Source organism: Chaetura pelagica, unplaced genomic scaffold (genome assembly GCF_000747805.2).
Source record: "Chaetura pelagica isolate M959 unplaced genomic scaffold, ChaPel_1.0 scaffold595, whole genome shotgun sequence".
Lineage (NCBI taxonomy): Eukaryota > Metazoa > Chordata > Aves > Apodiformes > Apodidae > Chaetura > Chaetura pelagica.
This window is the reverse complement of record NW_009953221.1, coordinates 239455-260240: the sequence shown is the minus strand read 5'-3', so window position 1 is coordinate 260240 and position 20786 is coordinate 239455. Positions and strand designations below refer to the sequence as shown.

The 20786-nt window shown below is 45.2% G+C and overlaps 1 protein-coding gene across 1 annotated transcript in view; it reads left to right on the top strand.

The window, feature by feature from the left end:
* Positions 1–20786, top strand: part of INSR (insulin receptor) — a 42283-nt gene that overhangs the window by 7077 nt on the left and 14420 nt on the right. The window contains exons 2-6 of the mRNA XM_009997794.1: positions 16427–16742; positions 18756–18901; positions 19153–19297; positions 19553–19767; positions 20727–20786. The exon at positions 20727–20786 is cut by the window's right edge and continues 58 nt beyond it. Coding sequence (XP_009996096.1) covers positions 16427–16742; positions 18756–18901; positions 19153–19297; positions 19553–19767; positions 20727–20786 — 882 coding nt within the window. The remainder of the gene's footprint in view (positions 1–16426; positions 16743–18755; positions 18902–19152; positions 19298–19552; positions 19768–20726) is intronic.

The window sequence follows — 20786 nt, the reverse complement described above, 5'->3', positions numbered from 1 at the left end:
GGTGCCTTAGGTGAAGATAAAGAACTGGCTGGTTTATACATCCTGTATGTTTTCCTGCCTTCCTTCTGAAGGCAGAACAATGATTCTGTATTTTAAATCTCAAACATTTTACTTAATTGTAAAAATATTCTAAATTAAATGCAATTCTGATGCCCCTTTGCAGTTTTAGGCAAACAGAGCAAAATAAATGTCAGGTGTGTACAGTGGTCCAGCTTTCTTTCACTTTATGATGAAGGAACTGGAAATCTTTGCTGTAGAAGGCTTTGAAGGGGTTGTGAACTGATGAGTCCATACAAAGAAGTGTATTTAGTGTGTGTGAGACGACCAACTAAAATAAGTCACTTGGCAAAGCTCTCTGAAACATCTTTCTCTCTCAGGACTTAGGTGTGACAGGGATTGCCTCTGTGAATAAACTTTCCATTTAAAAAAACCCACACCATAAAACATCACAAAAAAGGTCAAAAAGCCCAGGTGTGCCCAGCACAAGGATTGTTTCTAACTGAAAGGTTGAGGGTTTCAGGACCTTTTGATTAATTATAGAGGTGGTGAGTAACCAACTGTGTCCTGGAGGAAGCAGCACTAACCCTTCTCTCAGTTTGTAACAATAGCTGGTTAAAAGTTCAATGATCATGCTTCCCAATTATATCCTATAATTGTGTGCAAGTTCCTATTAGAGGGATGTGAATGAACTTGCTGGGATGTTTATGCTTCTTAATTAGGGTGGTTGGTTGGCTGGGAAAAAAAAACACAGAAAAGTTGGGTTGTGGGAAGTTGTGGGGGTCCTGGCTGGGATTGTCTGGCATGGGGTTGAGCTGCTGGATACGTGCCTGGAGTTATTTCAGTTGCTGCTTTGATCCCAGGTTTGGGGCTGGCATTGCAGATGTGGCCAAACCAGGTCACTGGGCTCAGTCACTGAGATACTAGGGATTACAACGCTCTGTGTTCATCACCTTTATGCAGAGTTTTTTTAGATGAGGGTACAGGGGGGGCTGGCATTGTTTGGGAGTCATCACCGTTGCCTTTGTTTTGACTTCTGACATTTAAAATGAGAATTAACTTCAACTCTGTGTAGTGCTCAAGTGTTGGCTGAGTATAAGGCTTTGAGTCTGGCTTGCTTGTGAATCTGGATTTAAATAAACTGAAAAAAAACTGGGCAGGGGGCTTGGCACCTGTTTGTGTCCAAAGGTTTCCAATGTGGAATTCCCTTCTCCCTTCTTCAAAATAGGACCAGAACTACTATTGAGGAGGAGGACAAATGCTCTGTAAGAACATGGAGCTTCCAGCTCAGCACCCTCGGTTTGAATTCCTTGATTTGAAAATGTCCTTCTTTATGTACCTGACCAGAAACTGCCTTCTGGGCACCTGGAGAGTCTGGAGGCTCTGAAGAAGAAGCTGTTTAGAAGGAGGTCCCACAAAAGAGTTGGGAAGTGTTTGCATGACACAAAATGGGGTTGCTGGCTGATTTTTATTTTTTTTTTCCCCCCTCTTGCTGTGAAGAGGTTCAACACTGTTTTTGAGAGAAGGATTATTGATGTCTGTGGGAGAGCTGCTGAGCTTGGCAGCTTTGCTTTCAATAATGTGAGTGAGATGCCTTTAGCTTCTGAGCTGTTTGTTCTGAAATATCTGAATGTAGTAACTGAGATTTTTACCAAGCAACCCATGGGGGAATAAAAATCAAGTTCCAGCTCGTGAACAGAATGGGGCATCTGGAAGTCTCTGGTGCAGAAGCTTCAGGCATCGTGGTGAAACTCCACGGTTGAGAAAGTGCATCAAAAATGCTTGTAACTGGAGGTGGGCTTGAACCCTGCTGCTCTGTTAAAGGCACGATGAGAAGATGTTGGGAATAGTGCAGGAAGCTCTACCAGTGTATTGAGTTTCCTGGGAATCAGGCACATGCAGGTCAGCAGGCATCACGGGATAACGAAGCCCTTTCCTGTTACCATTTTAGGCTTCATGAGGCACCCACGTTGCATTGTGACACTGCAAGGATTTTAATACTTCATGAGCAATAGTCATTAAAATTTGAGGAGCAGACAAGTGTTTTTCTTGTCTTTTTCTGCAAAACCAGACTGATTATTAGATCTAGGGCTAAGGAAAACATAAAGGCAATGATTTAATAGAACAAATAGGGCTTGTTTTTTCTGGGCTTCAGGCTTCTCTGAATGTCATCTTTCTGAAGTAAGGCTGATCGCAGTGGGTGTGTTTACACAGCTTCAGTTGGGGATGAATGAGTCCAAGAGTTCCCTTCTAAGTCCCCCTTGAAAGCTCCCAAAAGCCAGAGAGGAAATGGAGCTCCTCAGACTGTCTCAAAGCCTCGTCCATTGAAGCCTTAACATGGCTTAAAGGAATAAGGCTTTTGTTTTAAAACTGGATTCAAAGCGAAGCCTTTAAAGCTCAATAAACTGTTTCTCTGTTCATTCAATTCTGTGGCTTTTGAGCTGGGGGAATCTGCACACTCTGTGTTTCTGGCCAAAGAGGAAGAACAATGTGCAGTTGCAATCTGACCTGGAGACTTAATGAAAAGGCATTTCTGTGGCAACTGGTGCTTTATCTGAAACAACTTCTCTCCTCATCAGCAGGTTTCACCTATTAAATGAGCAGAAGAAATAAGGTGTGTAGAGCCTCTTCCTCAGGCTTCTCTTCCACACTCCCATAACCTTATCTCCAAGGGCTGCCTCCATCATTTGTGGAGCGTTTGGCTTCTCTTAGAAATCAAGTTTATTGTCCACAGAACAACTCCACAAGTCTGTTGGAACTAGATGTCCACATCAAGCATCAGTTTTTGTTCTGGGGAATATAAAACGTTCACTATGAGCCTGCACAGCGTGTGAATTTGGTGGGTGTGATAAGAAAAACCTGCTGGTGTTTTGCATGGCTCTGCTGGCACAAGGAGGAGTCGCTGCATGATGGTTCTTGTTGATCAGCACTGGGGAAGAGTGTGTTGTTTTTCCACATGCTCTAATCTGTGATAACAAAAAGAACTCCAGATTGTGTTTTTCAAGCACGCGTTGGGTCTCTCGCAGCTCTGACTTGCCAGCAACTTCCATCCACCCAGAGCCTCATTTGAAGTGGCACAGGTTCAAGTCTGAGCCTTGCTTTGATGCTGAAGGAGACTGAGCAGGACTTGGCAATAAACTGCCAAGTGTATCACTTCACATGAAGTATTTTGCAGAGGATCATGTGCTGGATGTGGACTTTGTTACCACTGATGTCTTCTCAGTGCTGCCGTTGGCCTCTGGGGTGGTTCTGTGCCCCTCTCTGTGCCTCAGTGGTTGTAACATGGAGCTCATCAGAGTGAGCTGTGGACAAGCTTGGCTTCAATAGACTTCAGAGAGCAAAGGCAGGAAGTGCCTCAAAGCAGAATTTAAGATGAGTTTAGACAAACAACTGTCAGAAATGTCTTAGGTAATGTATTTCATCTGGCCTTGGACAGGTGGATGGACTGGGTGGCATCTTGACGACTTGGTCAGCTCCTTTCCAGTTGATGATCACTTTCAATACCAGCAGCTTTGTGCCCAGACTGGAAACCTCCACAGTTTGCTTGAGAAAAAGACCCTTTGTCCCTGGAGAAACCAATATGGCTTCAGGTTGCTTGCAGAGGAGAGTCCTATCCCTTTTTCTTGCTAGATGACTCTAGTGTGTGCAGTTGTTTTTCAGAGGACTCTATCTATAGTAAGTTTATTTCCATTTTTTTTCCCCCATCTGCATTAATTACCCCATTTAGGGATTAGGAGGTGTCAAGTGCCATGGTATCAATTAGACCAGCTCTGAATAGTCTTAATTGCTCTGAAATGGACAGTGCTGATGGGAGCTGGTGATAGACTGTATCTTGGTCCCATGCTGATAAACATCCACGAAGCTGAAGGTTTTTAGCAGTCGTGCCTCCTGCATGGTCAGCATGTCCTGTTCTTTTCCATGGCCAAGAGTAATTTAAAGGGTGGATAATGAGACTTTTGCCACTTCTGGACTTCCTCTTTATTGAGCAAAGTGACTTCAGTGACCATTAGTTTTATTTTCAGAGTTTATCACAACACAGGTCTGAAACAAAAGAAGTTTCACAGTGCTAACAATTGACAGTTGGGAGCCATTAATTATTGTGGAAGAAAGATTGAGAATCCAAGATCTCCCCTGAGCTTAGTGGAACTTCAGGAGATTCAGTTCCCTCATTGTTAGCCTCTCCTTGTTGGTGTGGCACAACTAGTTTGGGATTAAATTCCTTCAGATTACAATTTTCTCTTGCATAATTCAGAAGGAGAAACAGATTAATGGCTGCTCAGGGTGACTTGTGCAACAGAATTAATGGGGTTTGTGCTGATCTGTAGCCATTTGTTTTTCCCCTGGGTTACATTGGTGTGACTTTTGGTCATTTTTCTCATTTGGCACTTGGAGTAGAGAAGCAGCCTGACACGGCACGTGTCCTTTCGATCAGAGCTCCAGGGATCAGTCTGTAATGAGAAACCATCAAGCAGACACTGTCTGGATGAAGCTGAGTTGCTTTGTGCAGGGTCACATATATTAATATACATTGAATTACTTGAAAATGGGCCTTGCTGCTATGCTGAAGATGACAAGGGCAAGTAGTAAATAAAAATACATTTCATAGAGAGGTCTGAACTGCTTGGCTCTGGGACTGCAAGCAAACAGTATCTATTTCCGTACTGCTAAGTAAATTCTTATACCTAGAAATAAACTGTGGAGAGCTTTGGGCAAAGAGAGGAGGGTGTATAAATGAGTGGGCATGAGCTGATGAGGCCAGAATGACTAGGATAGTTGAGAGAATATTATATGTGTGCATGTAAACTAGGCATTTCTTACTAGTAAATGAGATCTTGCACACACTTCTCTGCACAGTTCAAATATGATTTTGAAAAAATAAAATTATAGGTTCAGGGCAAACCATGACACCTATTATATTACTGGAAGACATGCTTTGCAGTATTTAGTTTTGGATGTATCTATGTGGGAAATAAAGCTGGCAGCAGAAGGGTGTACCCGTCAGCCCTTTGGTGGGTGGTTCTGTGTGCTTGCTGCTGGAATGGGATCTAACTGCTCTGGTTTGAGCCCTGCCAGGTTGCCTGCTGCCAGCCTGGGGTTACGTTGGGGAGCAGGCAGCAGACCAGCAGCACTTCTTCCAAGGGCTCTGCCTGCTTCCAGAGCCTGCAGGAGACCTGGAGTCGCCTTCCCTCTGCTGCTGTCTCCAGCAGGCAGCCTCTCCTGGCACGGAGTGAAGCCCTTTGCCCTTGGAGTGGCTGCAGTGGGACAGAGAGTGGCATTGTCATCCAGTTCCCACCGCAGCCCTGCCTGGGGCTGGGCAGCTGGCTAAGTGACCACGCACTGAAACAGTTTATTTAGCCTGGTAACTTAAGAAAAAAAATAAAAATCATCTGGTTGGCAGAGCTAGTCAGCTCTGCTCCCCGGGAAGATTCATCCTCTGGGTATTTCTTGGCTTTTAGGTGATACTTTACCTTTCTCTCTCCTCATCCTCTGAGAGGTAAGGTGGGGAAGGGAGGATCAGGATCAAGTTAAGTTCCTTCTTTCCCTCAGCTTCTTTTCAGAATCTCCATCCACAAACACCAGTTCACCTCCAGTACCTCTGTTTACAGACCATGACTGTACCATGAAATCTGTCCAGATTAAAATCTTAACCTCTGCCTGGCATTTCTGTGTAGATCATTAGTTATCAACTTAATCACCTTGTAGTTAATCTTCCACTTCCGCCCGTGTCGTTACGTGCCGTGGGGATGGACATTTCCACGTTGTGTTCTCTGCTCCCTGGGTGTCCTTTTGGGCAGAGATTTGCTTTTCTGTGTGGCTGGGTTACATTTTCCACCTCCTTTCACACAACATATCTACCATGCAATCTTCCTTGTCCCCATGGAGCAGCTTTCATTCTTTCACGCCTTGTTTACTACAACATCCTTCTCTGTGGCCTTGGGAGCAGGAATCTTATCCCTCCCTTATCTTTGCAGAAAGCAAAGGTTACACTTTTCGCCGCGTGCTTTGATCGTATCGCTCCTGCTTTTCACGACAGGGTCTGCAGGTAAAAGTAGTAGCTTGTGTTAGACCTACATTTGGAAAAATCAGCTGGACCTTGATCCTAGACCATCACCACTGGAGCACTTCTGCAGATCTGTTTGTCTCTGTTTCTCAGTTGGGCAGATACCAACCCACATACTTCTCTTTTATGGCTTGTCCTGATGCAGCATCTTCTCTCCTTCAGCACTTTAGCTGCTGACTTCTTACTCTGGTCAGTCTGTGCTGTGGGTCACTAAGAAATAAATCAACCTGGTAAGAAGCTTGCCCCCTGCACTGGGCCAGTACAGTCACCTGACTGGCTCAGAGCACAGAGATCCTTGCCTGTATTCAGAATAAAGTACAAATAAAGACATTACACTCAAATTCTAATACCTGAAGGGAGCCTGCAAGGGAAGATGGGGAGAGACTTTTCATGAGAGAGGGCAGTGATAGGACAAGGGGTAATGGTTTTAAACTGGCAGAGGGGAGATTTAGGTTAGATATTAGGAAGAAATTCTTCACCCTGAGGGTAGTAGGGTACTGGAACAAGTTGCTCAGGGAAGCTGTGGCTGCCCCATCCCTGGAAGTGTTGAAGGGCAGGTTGGATGGGGCTTGGAGCAACCTGGGCTGGTGGGAGGTGTCCCTGCTCATAGCAGGGAGGTTGGATCCTGGTGATCTTTAAGGTCCCTTCCAACCTTCTCCATTCTATGATTCTATAATTGAATTTGATATTTAGGACATCTGTGGTTGCCTGAACCACTCCATGGTGGTTCTCTTGGTTTATTCTGGGATCACAATATGAGTGAGCAGGTTTGTCGGGAGGAGGTTAAAGTGAAGAGGGATGTTTACAAGATGCTGTGCATTGGAAAGAATAATATATAGTTAAATATTAACCTGGAGCTTTCATGAGGCTCCCAGGTGGTGTGTCAGCCCTCGAATGAGAAAAACAAATCCTTAGGTTGTAATAAGGGTTGAAATTTAACAAATCATAACAACAAAAAAGCACCCTCATGGCTGTGAGTAGAATTATGAGCAAAGCTTTACAGAAAAATTCCCCAAATTAACTGAAAAAATTCTGGTCTTGGTCTAAATTACAACTTCCGCCCGTGTCGTTACGTGCCGTGGGGATGGACATTTCCACGTTGTGTTCTCTGCTCCCTGGGTGTCCTTTTGGGCAGAGATTTGCTTTTCTGTGTGGCTGGGTTACATTTTCCACCTCCTTTCACACAACATATCTACCATGCAATCTTCCTTGTCCCCATGGAGCAGCTTTCATTCTTTCACGCCTTGTTTACTACAACATCCTTCTCTGTGGCCTTGGGAGCAGGAATCTTATCCCTCCCTTATCTTTGCAGAAAGCAAAGGTTACACTTTTCGCCGCGTGCTTTGATCGTATCGCTCCTGCTTTTCACGACAGGGTCTGCAGGTAAAAGTAGTAGCTTGTGTTAGACCTACATTTGGAAAAATCAGCTGGACCTTGATCCTAGACCATCACCACTGGAGCACTTCTGCAGATCTGTTTGTCTCTGTTTCTCAGTTGGGCAGATACCAACCCACATACTTCTCTTTTATGGCTTGTCCTGATGCAGCATCTTCTCTCCTTCAGCACTTTAGCTGCTGACTTCTTACTCTGGTCAGTCTGTGCTGTGGGTCACTAAGAAATAAATCAACCTGGTAAGAAGCTTGCCCCCTGCACTGGGCCAGTACAGTCACCTGACTGGCTCAGAGCACAGAGATCCTTGCCTGTATTCAGAATAAAGTACAAATAAAGACATTACACTCAAATTCTAATACCTGAAGGGAGCCTGCAAGGGAAGATGGGGAGAGACTTTTCATGAGAGAGGGCAGTGATAGGACAAGGGGTAATGGTTTTAAACTGGCAGAGGGGAGATTTAGGTTAGATATTAGGAAGAAATTCTTCACCCTGAGGGTAGTAGGGTACTGGAACAAGTTGCTCAGGGAAGCTGTGGCTGCCCCATCCCTGGAAGTGTTGAAGGGCAGGTTGGATGGGGCTTGGAGCAACCTGGGCTGGTGGGAGGTGTCCCTGCTCATAGCAGGGAGGTTGGATCCTGGTGATCTTTAAGGTCCCTTCCAACCTTCACCATTCTATGATTCTATAATTGAATTTGATATTTAGGACATCTGTGGTTGCCTGAACCACTCCATGGTGGTTCTCTTGGTTTATTCTGGGATCACAATATGAGTGAGCAGGTTTGTCGGGAGGAGGTTAAAGTGAAGAGGGATGTTTACAAGATGCTGTGCATTGGAAAGAATAATATATAGTTAAATATTAACCTGGAGCTTTCATGAGGCTCCCAGGTGGTGTGTCAGCCCTCGAATGAGAAAAACAAATCCTTAGGTTGTAATAAGGGTTGAAATTTAACAAATCATAACAACAAAAAAGCACCCTCATGGCTGTGAGTAGAATTATGAGCAGAGCTTTACAGAAAAATTCCTCAAATTAACTGAAAAAATTCGGGTCTTGATCTAAATTACAAATAATCTCTTCTGATTTACAAGTGCAATATGAGGTGGCTAATGCCCAAGCTTCTTTAAAACTAACTACTCCTTACAAATCTCCCTGTTCCCCAGAGGTTACGTGCACTGAATATTTCTGTTCCTTTTTTTAGGGAGACAGATTTCACTTAGTTTCTCTTTTGCAAATTACTGTCAGAAGGTCTGAAGCTCAGCAACTTCGGGCCTCCCAGTCCTCAGGCACCTGAGGGACAGCAGGGAGGCTGGTGGCTTTGTAATCTTCTTCAATTATAAGCCATCAAAGGCACTGAGAGTAGCAAAGCCTGGAGTTAGTATCAATTTGCATAGACATTATACTTAGTGATAACTGGCTGGGGACTCAGAGTTTTGCCTAAAGATGTAGTGTCAGTGTTGGGACTTGCAGATGAAAGAAAAACAGGCAAACAAGTAGAGGTTGGTGGTTATTTCTGATCTCTTGTCCTGCTCTAAGCTCCCGTGTAATTTTGGACACAAAGTACAAGGAACAGGCTTGCTCTGCTTGCCAGAGAATGGCACAACAGCACTGTTGTAGACACTAGGTAAAGTATTTACAACTTCTTAGAGCTATCCTTGTGTGCACTTTGTGACACTGGGTCCTGCCTTTAACAGTGCTGCTGTGTTTTCAAATCAAACTCTGTGGTTTTGGTAGTTTGAGCTTGATTGCCAACAGTGTAGCCAGAACTCTGCAAGTTGTTTTTAAATGCTTGGGGAATCAGCTCAACTAAAAGGTACTAGGAGAATGGAATCAGACCTAGTCTTGCATTGTTTGTTGGTTTTTTTTTAAATTACATTTTTTCAGCTTTGTCTCCCAGCTCTCATCAGAGGGAGATACTTTGGTCTGTAAGTTTAGGTCACAAGGGGCTTGTTGCCTGGGAAATACTGGGCATACTGGAGTGGGAAGCATCCCCTTCTCCTAGTGAAAGAGGGAGCAGGAGTTAAAACCTTCAAGGGATAGAAACAGAGAGGTCTAGAAGAACAGTGAAATGGGAGGTGTCCTGAAGGTTCAGTGGGAGAAGATGAGGTTTGTAGCCCAAGAAGTCTTGGCCCCAAAAATAAGAGGTGATAGTTTGGTGACTGGTAACTCCAACCAAGGAGGCGACCCATCAAATCTGCACCTGGGCACAGATGTTTTCTTGTGTCCTTGGTGTGGAAGCTGGACAAGCTCATTTGCAAGGGTTGTAACTGCTTAAGAAGACCAAGAGCCAAAGGCATTGTAGATCCATTGTGGTTGATGACTTCTTCCAGGCTTGATACACCTTTTATAGAGAAGTGTGTGTGTGTACATACGAATGCATTTGTGTGTGTGAGTCCCTCTTAGCGAGTTTTCTGGATTCCTTGGTGTAATTCACAATTCTTTATCTCCAGAGACATACTCCACCACCAGTTGTAGCACAGAAAATATTAGGTAACTCCACCATCTTAAACAGCAAAAGGCTGGCATGGAAGAGACTGCCTTTCTAGGGAGATCTCCCTGTATCTGCCCTTTCCTCTAGCAAGGGAGCTCAACCTTTTCCCCCTATCTCCAGTCAACAATTTCTTTCACAGACCTCCAAATCCTCCATTATCATTACTGGACAAGGTGGCACACAACTCCAAACCCTTTTATCTTCTCTGAACTCAAGTTTGCTGACCTTAGCAGGTCCACACAGCAGTACCAGCATCTCCATTGGCTTTAGCAGTGGTGCCTGTTCCTTGCAGGAAGCAGCCGAATACGTGGGGTTTGCAAATGGCACCAGTCCCATTTTGGAATAATTTGAGACATTCCTTGTAGCTCCACATGAGCACGTAACTTGTGAAAGGGTTGGGAGGAGAAACAAGTTTTTTCTTATCCTTACTGTTAGAGGAGATAAGAGTTGTAACGTCGTCCGGAGAAATGTCAATGGGAAGAGTTTCCTTGACGTTCTAACAACAGTGTGTTGTTTTTGGAAGTCACTGTCTATGGGAAGGGAGGCACCTGCAGTTAATTTTATCTGTTCCTGTGTAAATACAGACCTCCTAATGTTCCCACCTTGCAGTTCAGTGGGGTCGTGGCATTCTGTACTGTAATATCTTATTTTATAAATAACACTTGAATTTTAGTGCTGATGGTAAAGCCTTGAACATATTTGGCACCCGCTTCTCCCTGAGTTGGTGCTAAGGACTGAAGTCCTGTGAGTGGATGCATTTTGAGAGGGTTGATCCTGGGACATCTTTGGCATTGGGGAAAAGGGAGGGATAAATGTTCCCAGAGCAACTGAACACTGTGAATAAATGCCATGAAGTTTACTTGAACATACTGTGATATTTCCGGCCTTTTGCATAAGTACAGCCAGTGTCAGACATTGCTGGCAGTCTCCTTGTAGAAGCATGTTAAAGTCTTATTTCTTGTTCTCTTCTAGTTTCTCCATTTATTTTGTAGGTTCAGGAAGGTCTAGAAGAGTTCCTCTTGTTAGTCACCAAGGCAATCAGAAGTCCTTGCACTCTTTACAGAGCAGTGGACCTCTATAGCCACCTTCTTCCCTGGCACGTTGCTGCTGTCATAGGGCCCCAGGAGCAGTTTGTCCTCTGCAGCCCAAGAGCTACTGCTGAGGGGCTTCAGGGTTTAGGTTTCTGCCTCTCTGGTCTTGGTGACATGAAGAAATAATTGAAGGACATGAGCCACAGTGCAGCGGGGTTGGCAGGATGTTCTTCTTGCAGCAACCCTCCTGTCAGCCCTCTTGGCTGTGGAGTTTTAGGTTTATACCTGGTCTTCACTGGACACAGTTTGAATTTTTAATAGTTGCTTTCAGCCTTATGATACATTAATGGACTCGAATTAGGTGTCCTCTTGAAGTGTTCAGATCAAATAAATGCTGACCAGAAAACAGATGATAGTAAAAAAAAAGAAAACAAAAAACACCATTTTATGGATAAAAATGATGCTTCAGAACTCTGTAAAATTACTTAGCAACTTCCTGAATTTGCAGTCTTCTTTGACAGGTAGAGAGTGAGCTAATGGTGAGGAAAAGTGATCAAGTAAAAAATGTTCTGTACATGTAACATGATTTAAGACATCATTTTATAAGGAGGTGAGATGCGTATGCATTTCAATAGCAGCCGTGCCACACAGCACTAGCAGAAATTCAGGAAACAAGCACAAACCCTAGTGCTAAATTAAGATCACATGCTTGCAACACACACTCTGAGGAGTTACTGCCGTGGGCGATTAGTCCTTGGGTTTCCTTTCCTTTTTTCCTTGTTGGTTTTGTTTTTGTTTAGAACCGCAAGAGCCCTTTTGGACAGAGGTCATTATCGTGACTGTACAGTTAGGAAATTAAATTACAGTTGCAACTGTAGCTCAAGTATGATTGTGTGTGTGCAGGGCTATTCATGGATAAATTTCTAAGGCAGATATTGCAGCCATTTACAGTAAGAGAAATAAACCAGAGAAAAACGCAGAGGGCTCTGCTCGTGTTTCTGTAGGACTCTGGCTTTGAATTACACCCGTGGGCACGTCATATAACATGACACTAACCTAAGCCCTGGCATGGAGGGGAAGGTGTCACAGCCAAAACAAGCCATTTTCAGCTGTGTCAGTGCTGGGTCCCTGCTCGTTTCCTCCTCTGTTTTTCTCCTGGTTATAAATACACCTCGGGAGCGAAATGCTGGCCGTGAGAAAAACCCCACAACAGCCCCTTCAACTGCATGAACCTAATGAGGTTTGCAGCATGGTGGGCAGAGAGTGGAGTGGGGGCCCAGTGGAAGGGGTAGGAGGGGAGGGCTTGTTTGGGGAGCCCATTTTGGGTGGCTGGCAAGGGGTTAAGGCGTGTTTGCCTTGTGCAGATAGCAGAGCGGTTGGATGCCTCCCTGCCCAGGCAGCAAATGCATTGGCTGAGGTTGAGGGCGGTTCTCCTGTCACAGTTGTTTTCTGTCCTGGACTTCACGTTGGATCTGGAGCCTCTTAATTACCTCGTCTGTAATCAAAACAGAGCTTATGTAATTCGCGAAAACAGACCCCAGGGTGCCAGGCCAGTTTGTTCCTTGCTGCCAGCTCATATGTGGCTGGGGCTGTGGTGGCCCAGGCTGCCTCTGCTGACCACGCTCACATGGATGGAGCTTCTTATAACTCCTAATTGATCCCAAAACCATATGGGAATATCTGTCCCTGTACAGGATACAATGCAGCACCTTGACTTTCAGACGTGTGGTTTAGAACTTCTTCATAAACTGTGCACCTCTTATCACACCCAAACCACCATCCCTTTGAATGCTCCATTCACCTCGCCCAGGTCATTGCTGTTTAAACCCATGCAGTGGCAGAGGATTCCCAAAGGAAGCACAAAACTTACCCTGAGTGATTCTTTTTATTGTTCAGACAATCCACTGCTACTGGGTTTGTAGCAGAAACAAATACCTAACACAAATACTTTTAATGCTACTTTGATATCCAGACAAACTGTGTTTATTAGCTGAACAGCTTATTGCTTAAATGACTTGCCTGTTAAATATGGATCCTAGTTACCTGTTTTGGCTCAGGAATGTGTTTACAGTTTCAGTGTGTTTTCTTTCCACCTGAAGCACAGGGAAGTGGTGAAACAACAGGAGCAATCCACAGAGGTAGAAATTCCTTTGCGCTGACTCTGCTGCCTTTTGTCCCCCCCAGCTGGGCCTCAGCAGCATGAAGAAATGTCAGTTTGAATCTATAATCAGTAAGGTTTGTAAAATGCATTGTTTCCTAAGTCTTCGAAGCCACTCGAGCCAGCTAGTTAAATATTTATTCACCCCTGGAACAACAGGTTTGAACCTCAGTGTCGGCTCCGTTTCTCCCCCAGCCAGGGCAGATTAGTTGAGCCTTGTGCTGTTTGTTGTCTTTGGGACAGGGATTTTCTTAAAAGTCTTGTTCTTTAAGATCTGCTGAAGTGATTTTGTGGCTGTGATGACCAGCTTTGTGCTCGTGCTTTTTCCTGCAGCAGCTTTTATGGTACAGTGTGGTGGCTTCTGCCCCTACTCCAAAATAGCTCTTCCCTCACCTTTAGCCAGGATTTATGAAGATCCCTTTTGATTTTCTTCTTTTCTGTGAGGAATTAAGAGGGTTCACCTTTATTCCTGTGCCAAGAGGGAGGCACCATGTCCAGGCACTCCCTGTGCCTCCTCATTTTATCCAAGAGCTTTCAAAACTGCCACCTCATTGCAAAAAGGCAGATCAACGTGGGCCAAGCACGTTGGGGTCTGCAAACCTCGATGGTGAAGGGGAGATGAGGTGCACTTGGTCAACACAAACCTATTCCATGTTGTCCTGCAGTGACAGTGTGACGTGGCAGCAAAACCCAACCAGATAAAAACCCCATCTGGAGTCACATCACCTGGATGCTGTAGTCCCAGTTGGACGAAGCAGCAGCGAAGAGGTTTCTACATGGTTTTCAGGTCCTCAGTGGAAAAAATTAATTACCTGTTAGCATGCAGGCTTTGATCATGTCAACAGCATTTATTCAGGGTCTTGTTTAATGAGGATTTGCACAAAATACTGATTGGCAGTTTTTAGTCTACAGCACTTAATGGGAAAAAACCCGACATTGCCTTGGCTGCTTCTTCAAGCTGCCTTGTAGACATCAAAAGCTTGTGGAGCAGGAAAAAGAGAAACATTAAGACCAGTTTAAAAATAGTTCCATTGTGCCTTCTACAAACCTGTAGAGTTGAGAATTTAAACAGTTTCTGCCCTGTGAATATTTGCAGCTGAGTTCAAAATGTGTCAATAAGCACGAGGCTTTGAAGATTAGTTTCCATAACAAACTCAAAGAATAATGAAATGGTGTGGCATGATGTCACATAGGTGCCATGTGGCACTGGGTGCTTTGCATGAGGGTCAAACTTGTCCAAACTACCTGTCTGCTCCACCAGCTCCTTGAGAAACAGATGTTATCTTTTGAATATTTTAAACTTGATGTCTGTTAAACTGCAACCATGACGTGTTGCTGGACTGTTGTCCAGCTGTGAGCTGCTCAGGAGGGTACAACCAGGCATTTAAAACAAGCTTCTGATTTTATATTTGGTATAATGCAGGGTATCCTCTGCAGGCTGCTTCTGTTTGTGTGTTCCACTCTGATCAGTCACTGTTTGTGGCAGATTCACCAAATAAAACCTATTGCTAGAAAAGGGCAGAACGTTGGTCAGCGTAAGAGAAACTGAATTTGAAACAAACTCCTGTGTTTCCTGTTAATGGATGAATCTGGAGGGATGGACAGAGAATGCAGAGAATGACTGACATGGAAGCAGTAAGATATCTGAGATTAAATCCACCATTTCTTATTTCTTCCAAGGGTTTCTCAGGCTGGACCAAACCCAAGGTTGCTCATCTTGACTATGCCATCTACTGCTGCTACTGCTGCTTATTCTAAGAATGGCATTAACTGCTTTAACACACTTAATTCTTCAATCCTTTAACTGGAGCAGGACCACCACAGAATCTAGGGCAGGTCACTCAGAAATGCATCCAGACAGGTCTTGAAAGTCTGCAGAGAAGGAGACTCCCCATCCTCTCTGGGCAGCCCGTCCCAGGGCTCTGTAACACTCACAGAAAAGAAGTTCTTCCTCATATTGAGGTGGAACCTCCTGTGCTCTATCTTATATCAGTTGTTCCTTCTCCTAGAAGGTGATGTCTTGAGCTACCTCTGGGCAATTCACAGCTGGAGCCCAAAGGATTTAATTGGTTCAACCTTGTTTTGATCATTCAGACTGAGCATGAAGGTGCTGAGCAGTGGAGGGGGGCACTGTCCTTCCCTTCAGAGCTTCTCCAGCTTTGCTCAGCCTCCCTCCAGCGCCAGAGCAGGACCACCACAGAATCTAGGGCAGGTCACTCAGAAATGCATCCAGACAGGTCTTGAAAGTCTGCAGAGAAGGAGACTCCCCATCCTCTCTGGGCAGCCCGTCCCAGGGCTCTGTAACACTCACAGAAAAGAAGTTCTTCCTCATATTGAGGTGGAACCTCCTGTGCTCTATCTTATATCAGTTGTTCCTTCTCCTAGAAGGTGATGTCTTGAGCTACCTCTGGGCAATTCACAGCTGGAGCCCAAAGGATTTAATTGGTTCAACCTTGTTTTGATCATTCAGACTGAGCATGAAGGTGCTGAGCAGTGGAGGGGGGCACTGTCCTTCCCTTCAGAGCTTCTCCAGCTTTGCTCAGCCTCCCTCCAGCTCCTTGCTCAGCGTTAGTCATGGTCTTTGCTCTGAGCTGTGCTGCTGCTTGGGTTCTATTTCAAAGCCCAAACCACTCATTAAAAGTATTGTGAGGCACTAAGTAACGGGTGATTAAAAAGTTAACCATGAAAACCTCAAGCATTAACACTCGTGGGTGCCCTTCTTTCTGGACTCACTGGGAGAGTCACCTAAGAGCTTGTGTTGGGTGCCAGGGCAGCAGGCTTCCTCCAGGGACACTGGTTACAGGCTGACAGATAGGAAGTAAATCCTGATAAAGCTGAAGGTTTTTGTAAAAGCATTGTTGGGACATGCTTCATTTGCAGCATTACTGTGGGAAACTTAGTGTCTTAAGCTAAGAAACCAGAATCTTCTGGCTGAAACTGGCTGCCCTAGGCTGGGCAGCCTTTTCTGGAGGAGTCTCATCACTTCTGGGCTTCAGAAGTCACCAGAACTCTCCTGGGAGCCTCGTAGTACTGGACTGAGAGGAAAGGAAAACGGGTTTTCTCTTTTTGAAGATGAGCATTAATGAGCTGGGAGGCTGAATGAGAGCACTCCAAAGTGTCATTACAGTTTGGAATTTACATGGCAAAATGGAGATGAGGCAAATGTCTGCACTTCATGGCTGAGTGTTTGAAAAGGAAGTTGCCCAGCAGGATGAAGTGTGGCTGCTCACAAGCCTTGCCCAGTCAGAAATCACTGGCTTGTCCTGTGATGCTCAGTTGCCTTTTATCTTTTCTCTCCACAGTTTGTCCACCTGCCTGCAAGTCCCAAGGCTGCACCTCTGATGGTCAGTGCTGCCACAGTGAGTGTCTTGGGGACTGCACAGAACCCAACAACCCTGACAAGTGCGTCGCCTGCCGCAACTTCTACCTGGAAGGCAGATGTGTGGACACCTGCCCACCTGGTTACTACCGCTTTGAGGGCTGGCGTTGTGTCACCTTCAGCTTCTGCCAGGAACTGCACAACAAGTGCAAAAATGCCAGGGAGTCGGGCTGCCACGTTATCCACAACAATGAATGTGTTCATGAGTGCCCCTCAGGGTACATCATGAATTCCAGCAAGTAAGTACAAGTGTCTGCAGGTGGAGAAACCAGCCACGCTGTCGTGGTTGTGCTGTGCTTTCCTCTCCCCTGGACAGAGGGTTTGTGTTCTGTGTCAGGACCAGGAGGAGTTTCCAGCATTGAAGTGTCTGTGACAATTACCTGGTCTACTTTAATATGATTTGCAAACTATTGCCTTGCTAATTCAAGCCATTAAAAGCAGACAGGTCTACCTGCCAATTTATTCTCCCTCTGTTTCCCTTGTTTTCTCTTGAGTTTGGAAAAAGCAGGAGAGGAGATTGAGAGAGAAGAGGGAAAATTGATTGGAAGGGTCTTTCTGTAACCATCATAGAGTCATAGAATGTTTAGGGTTGGAAGGGACCTTAAAGATCATCTAGATCCAACCCCCCTGCATGGGCAGGGACACCTCCCACTAGACCAGTTTGCTCCAAGCCCCATCCAACCAGCCCTAACCAGGTGGGATGAGGGAAATGTGCAATTGAGAGGCTTTAGTAGCCCTGCTTGCCATCTCCACCAAAGCAGACCTCAGCCTGGAGAGCCTTGCTGCTGAGCAGAACAAGGAAAAGTGGTGTCTAATGAGAAGAGCAGAGCGTATTTTTGAGTGCATCATTCTCAGAATATCTGTCCCTCATCCCAGTAATTACTTTGATTGAGCAGGTTCAAGCTGTGCCAGACGTAAATAGACAATGTAACAAACAAGCGTAGCATGAGTCAAAGCAGGGAACAGCCATTCTGGCCATTCCCAGGGTTGTTCGACAAAGGAATTAAATAATTTATGTTGCTGAGCTGTTTATCACTGAAAACTTTGTTGTTTATCCCACAGTAACATTATAGATTGTGATGAGTCAGATTTCCTACGAATGTTGGTAGCTTTGTGGTCACATTTAGTTGCTCCTGCCGTAATAATTTCAGGGAATTCACTCTGACAGGACTTTTTTTAATTCCATGTCCTGTTTTGTTTTTCAAAAGAACAAGCTAGCAGCCCCCAAAGCAGATATTCTGCTTGGGTAAGAACAGCCACCACCTCTGTCCTCTCCACAACACTACTTTGTGCTTTTCCTAGAGCATTTGTTCCTCTGAACTAGTTGGGAACACATTCTTGTGGTGCTGTGACCAGGGCAAGCAATCATCCTGCTGCCTTTTAAGAAGTATTTCCCCACAGCACAAAGCACATGCTTTTATTTAAAGCAACTTTCTATACAGTTCTTAATCAGAAGGTTCCCAGATGAACGGCCAGCTCTCTGCTCATAAATTATGTGTTTGGTTAATGATGTTGGGATGGAGACTGGGACTGTGTTTCTTGGTCTTGGAAACCCTGGTGTGTACAGCACTGAGCAGCATTGTGGTCTACTCAAAATACCCTGGGCCATTCAAAACTGTCCTAATCACTTCATTCTGGCTTCTGTTACAAAGGGAGGGACAGAGCAGGTAGCATTTGAAATGTGGAAATTACAATTTAAATAATTATCAGCAGTTATTTGGAGTCCCACAGAACCATGTGCTGTGCACTGCAAGTGAATCCCATGACATGTTGTCAGGACCTTTGAACTGATTACTCTGCTTTTGAGAACTGCTGGGGCTGCCCCAGGTGACAGTCTGCAAAAGCATCACATCTACACACACACAGAATCACAGTGGTGGGGTTGGAAGGGACCTCTGGAGATCATCCAGTCCAACCCCCCTGCTAGAGCAGGATCCCCTAGAGCAGATCCCACAGGAGCACATCCAGATGAGTTTGGGTTGTCTCAAGAGACTGAGACTCCACACCCTCCCGGGGCAGCCCATCCCAGAGCTTTTACCCTCAAAGTAAAGAAGTATTGTCTTATGTTAAACCTCCAGTTTGTGCCCATTGCCCCTTGTCCTGTCACTGGACACTGTGGAAAAGAGTCTGGCCCCATCCTCCTGACACCCCCTGTTTACAAGCATTGATAAGATCCCCCTCAGCCTCCTCTTCTCCAAGCTGAGCAGCCCCAGTTCTCCCAGCCTTTCCTCCCTGACTCTCCTGTTTTCCAGCTTGCACTGCACCCCCTGTGCCGGGCCCTGCCCCAAGGTCTGTGACTACAGGAAGGAGAAAACCATTGATTCGGTGACATCGGCGCAGGAGCTTCGAGGCTGCACCATCGTGAATGGCAGCTTAGTTATAAATATCCGTGGAGGAAGTAAGTCCTGCAGGAGCAAGGGGGTAGGGAGCAGTGGGTGTCAGGGCAGTGAATATGACACCATCTGTGTTTGACCACTCTGGGATTCAGAAAAATAACCACGAAGCAAAGACTCTTATCATGGTATTTGGGGTTTTTTTTCCTAACTGCTTTTTGTAAGACCTTTTGAATAGTTGTTATGTTTGGGCTCTGATATCTGTGTTTCTCCTTGTGATATCAGAAAACTAAACCTGATGTTTTCCTCTCCACAGACAACATAGCAGCTGAGCTAGAAGCAAATCTTGGCTTGATAGAAGAAATCTCAGGTTACCTAAAAATTCGCCGCTCTTATGCCTTGGTTTCTCTGTCCTTCTTTCGTAAACTGCATCTGATCAGAGGAGAAACACTAGAAGCTGGGTGAGTTCTGTCAGAAGAGCTTTTCTTTTTGTGCTTTGAAGTGTAAGGAGTGTCAGTGCCATGGGGGTGATCTGGATTGGTAAGCAATCCCTGTGTTATTTTCAAATGTTCCTCTGCCTGTGGCTTGTGGCCTACAAGGGCAGATGGTTTGCATTCATTTTCCTTTGGTGTCTGGATTTGTGCATGAGGGGAAAAAAAGAGGTTTTAGTGGATCTTCCCCCCCCCCCAATCCACATTTTCATTCTCTGCTTTCAGGAATTACTCTTTTTATGCCTTGGACAACCAGAATCTTCGTCAGCTCTGGGACTGGAGTAAACACAACCTCACAATTGCACGAGGCAAACTCTTCTTCCATTATAATCCCAAACTGTGTTTGTCTGAGATCCACAAGATGGAGGAGATCTCTGGGACAAAGGGGCGCCAGGAGAGGAACGACATCGCCCTCAAGACCAACGGGGATCAAGCCTCATGTAAGAAAGTCTCAGAATGCAGCAAGACTTGCATCATTTCCCTTTCCCTCTGCCTTGCTCACCTCATACTCTTACTTCTCTCAGCCCACGATGTTTTTCCAGGGACTGTCCTTGTCCTTTTGGTAAAGCACCAGGCATGGGGCTCACTGCTTTTGGTGACACTCTCAGTGTGCCACGAGCAAAAGGACTTCTGGGTTCTCCCCCTGGCCTGGAGCCTACCTGGCCAACCTTGGTCCTCAGAAGTTTGTTCTCTGTGTGCTCAGCTGTGAGTTTTTCAGGGCTGAATGTATTGTTGTGTCTCTTTGAAGAGTTTAGCACAACATAACCCCAATCCAAACGGGGACTTTGTGTTACTGCTCTGTACCTGATTAATTGCCATAATCTTCTTTTCCCATGTCAGGAGGCGAGGGTACACACACAGAATAAACATAGGAGAGAAAACAGGATTTCCACCCATCTCTGGAGCCGTGTGAGGGGGTTGCTATGGCAACAGTCAGAGAAATTTTCCCAACAATTCTTACTGTGCTTCTCAGAGGTTTTTAAGCTAAGAGCTTTCTTCAAGAACAGTGACAAGGTGCCACCTGTGTCAGCAGGGCTTAGGGCAAGCACACAGGGTTGCTTTCTGCTCCAGCTGAAGTCCTGCTGCTGAAGATGTACTTTTGCAGATACTTTGTCAGGAATCCTGCTGCGAGCACATCCCTCTACACCCCCAGCCCTGCTGGTTGTTCCCATTCTGTGCCACACACAAACCCCTTTCCCTGTAAAACTCTTAAAGGGCCACATTATGAACCAGATTGTAGAAGTAAATATGGGGTAGAATGTGACCAGCCATGTCTGCTTGGTTGTTCTTGGGTGGTGTCTCTCTGGTTTATCCATAGAATCTAATGTAGAGAATTAGAAATAGAAACCTTTCTTATTTTAGCATTAAGGAAATTATTGTCACTGCTCTTTTGTTGCAGGTGAAAATGAATTGCTGAAATTTTCTTCCATTAGAACATCTCATGACAAGATCCTGCTGA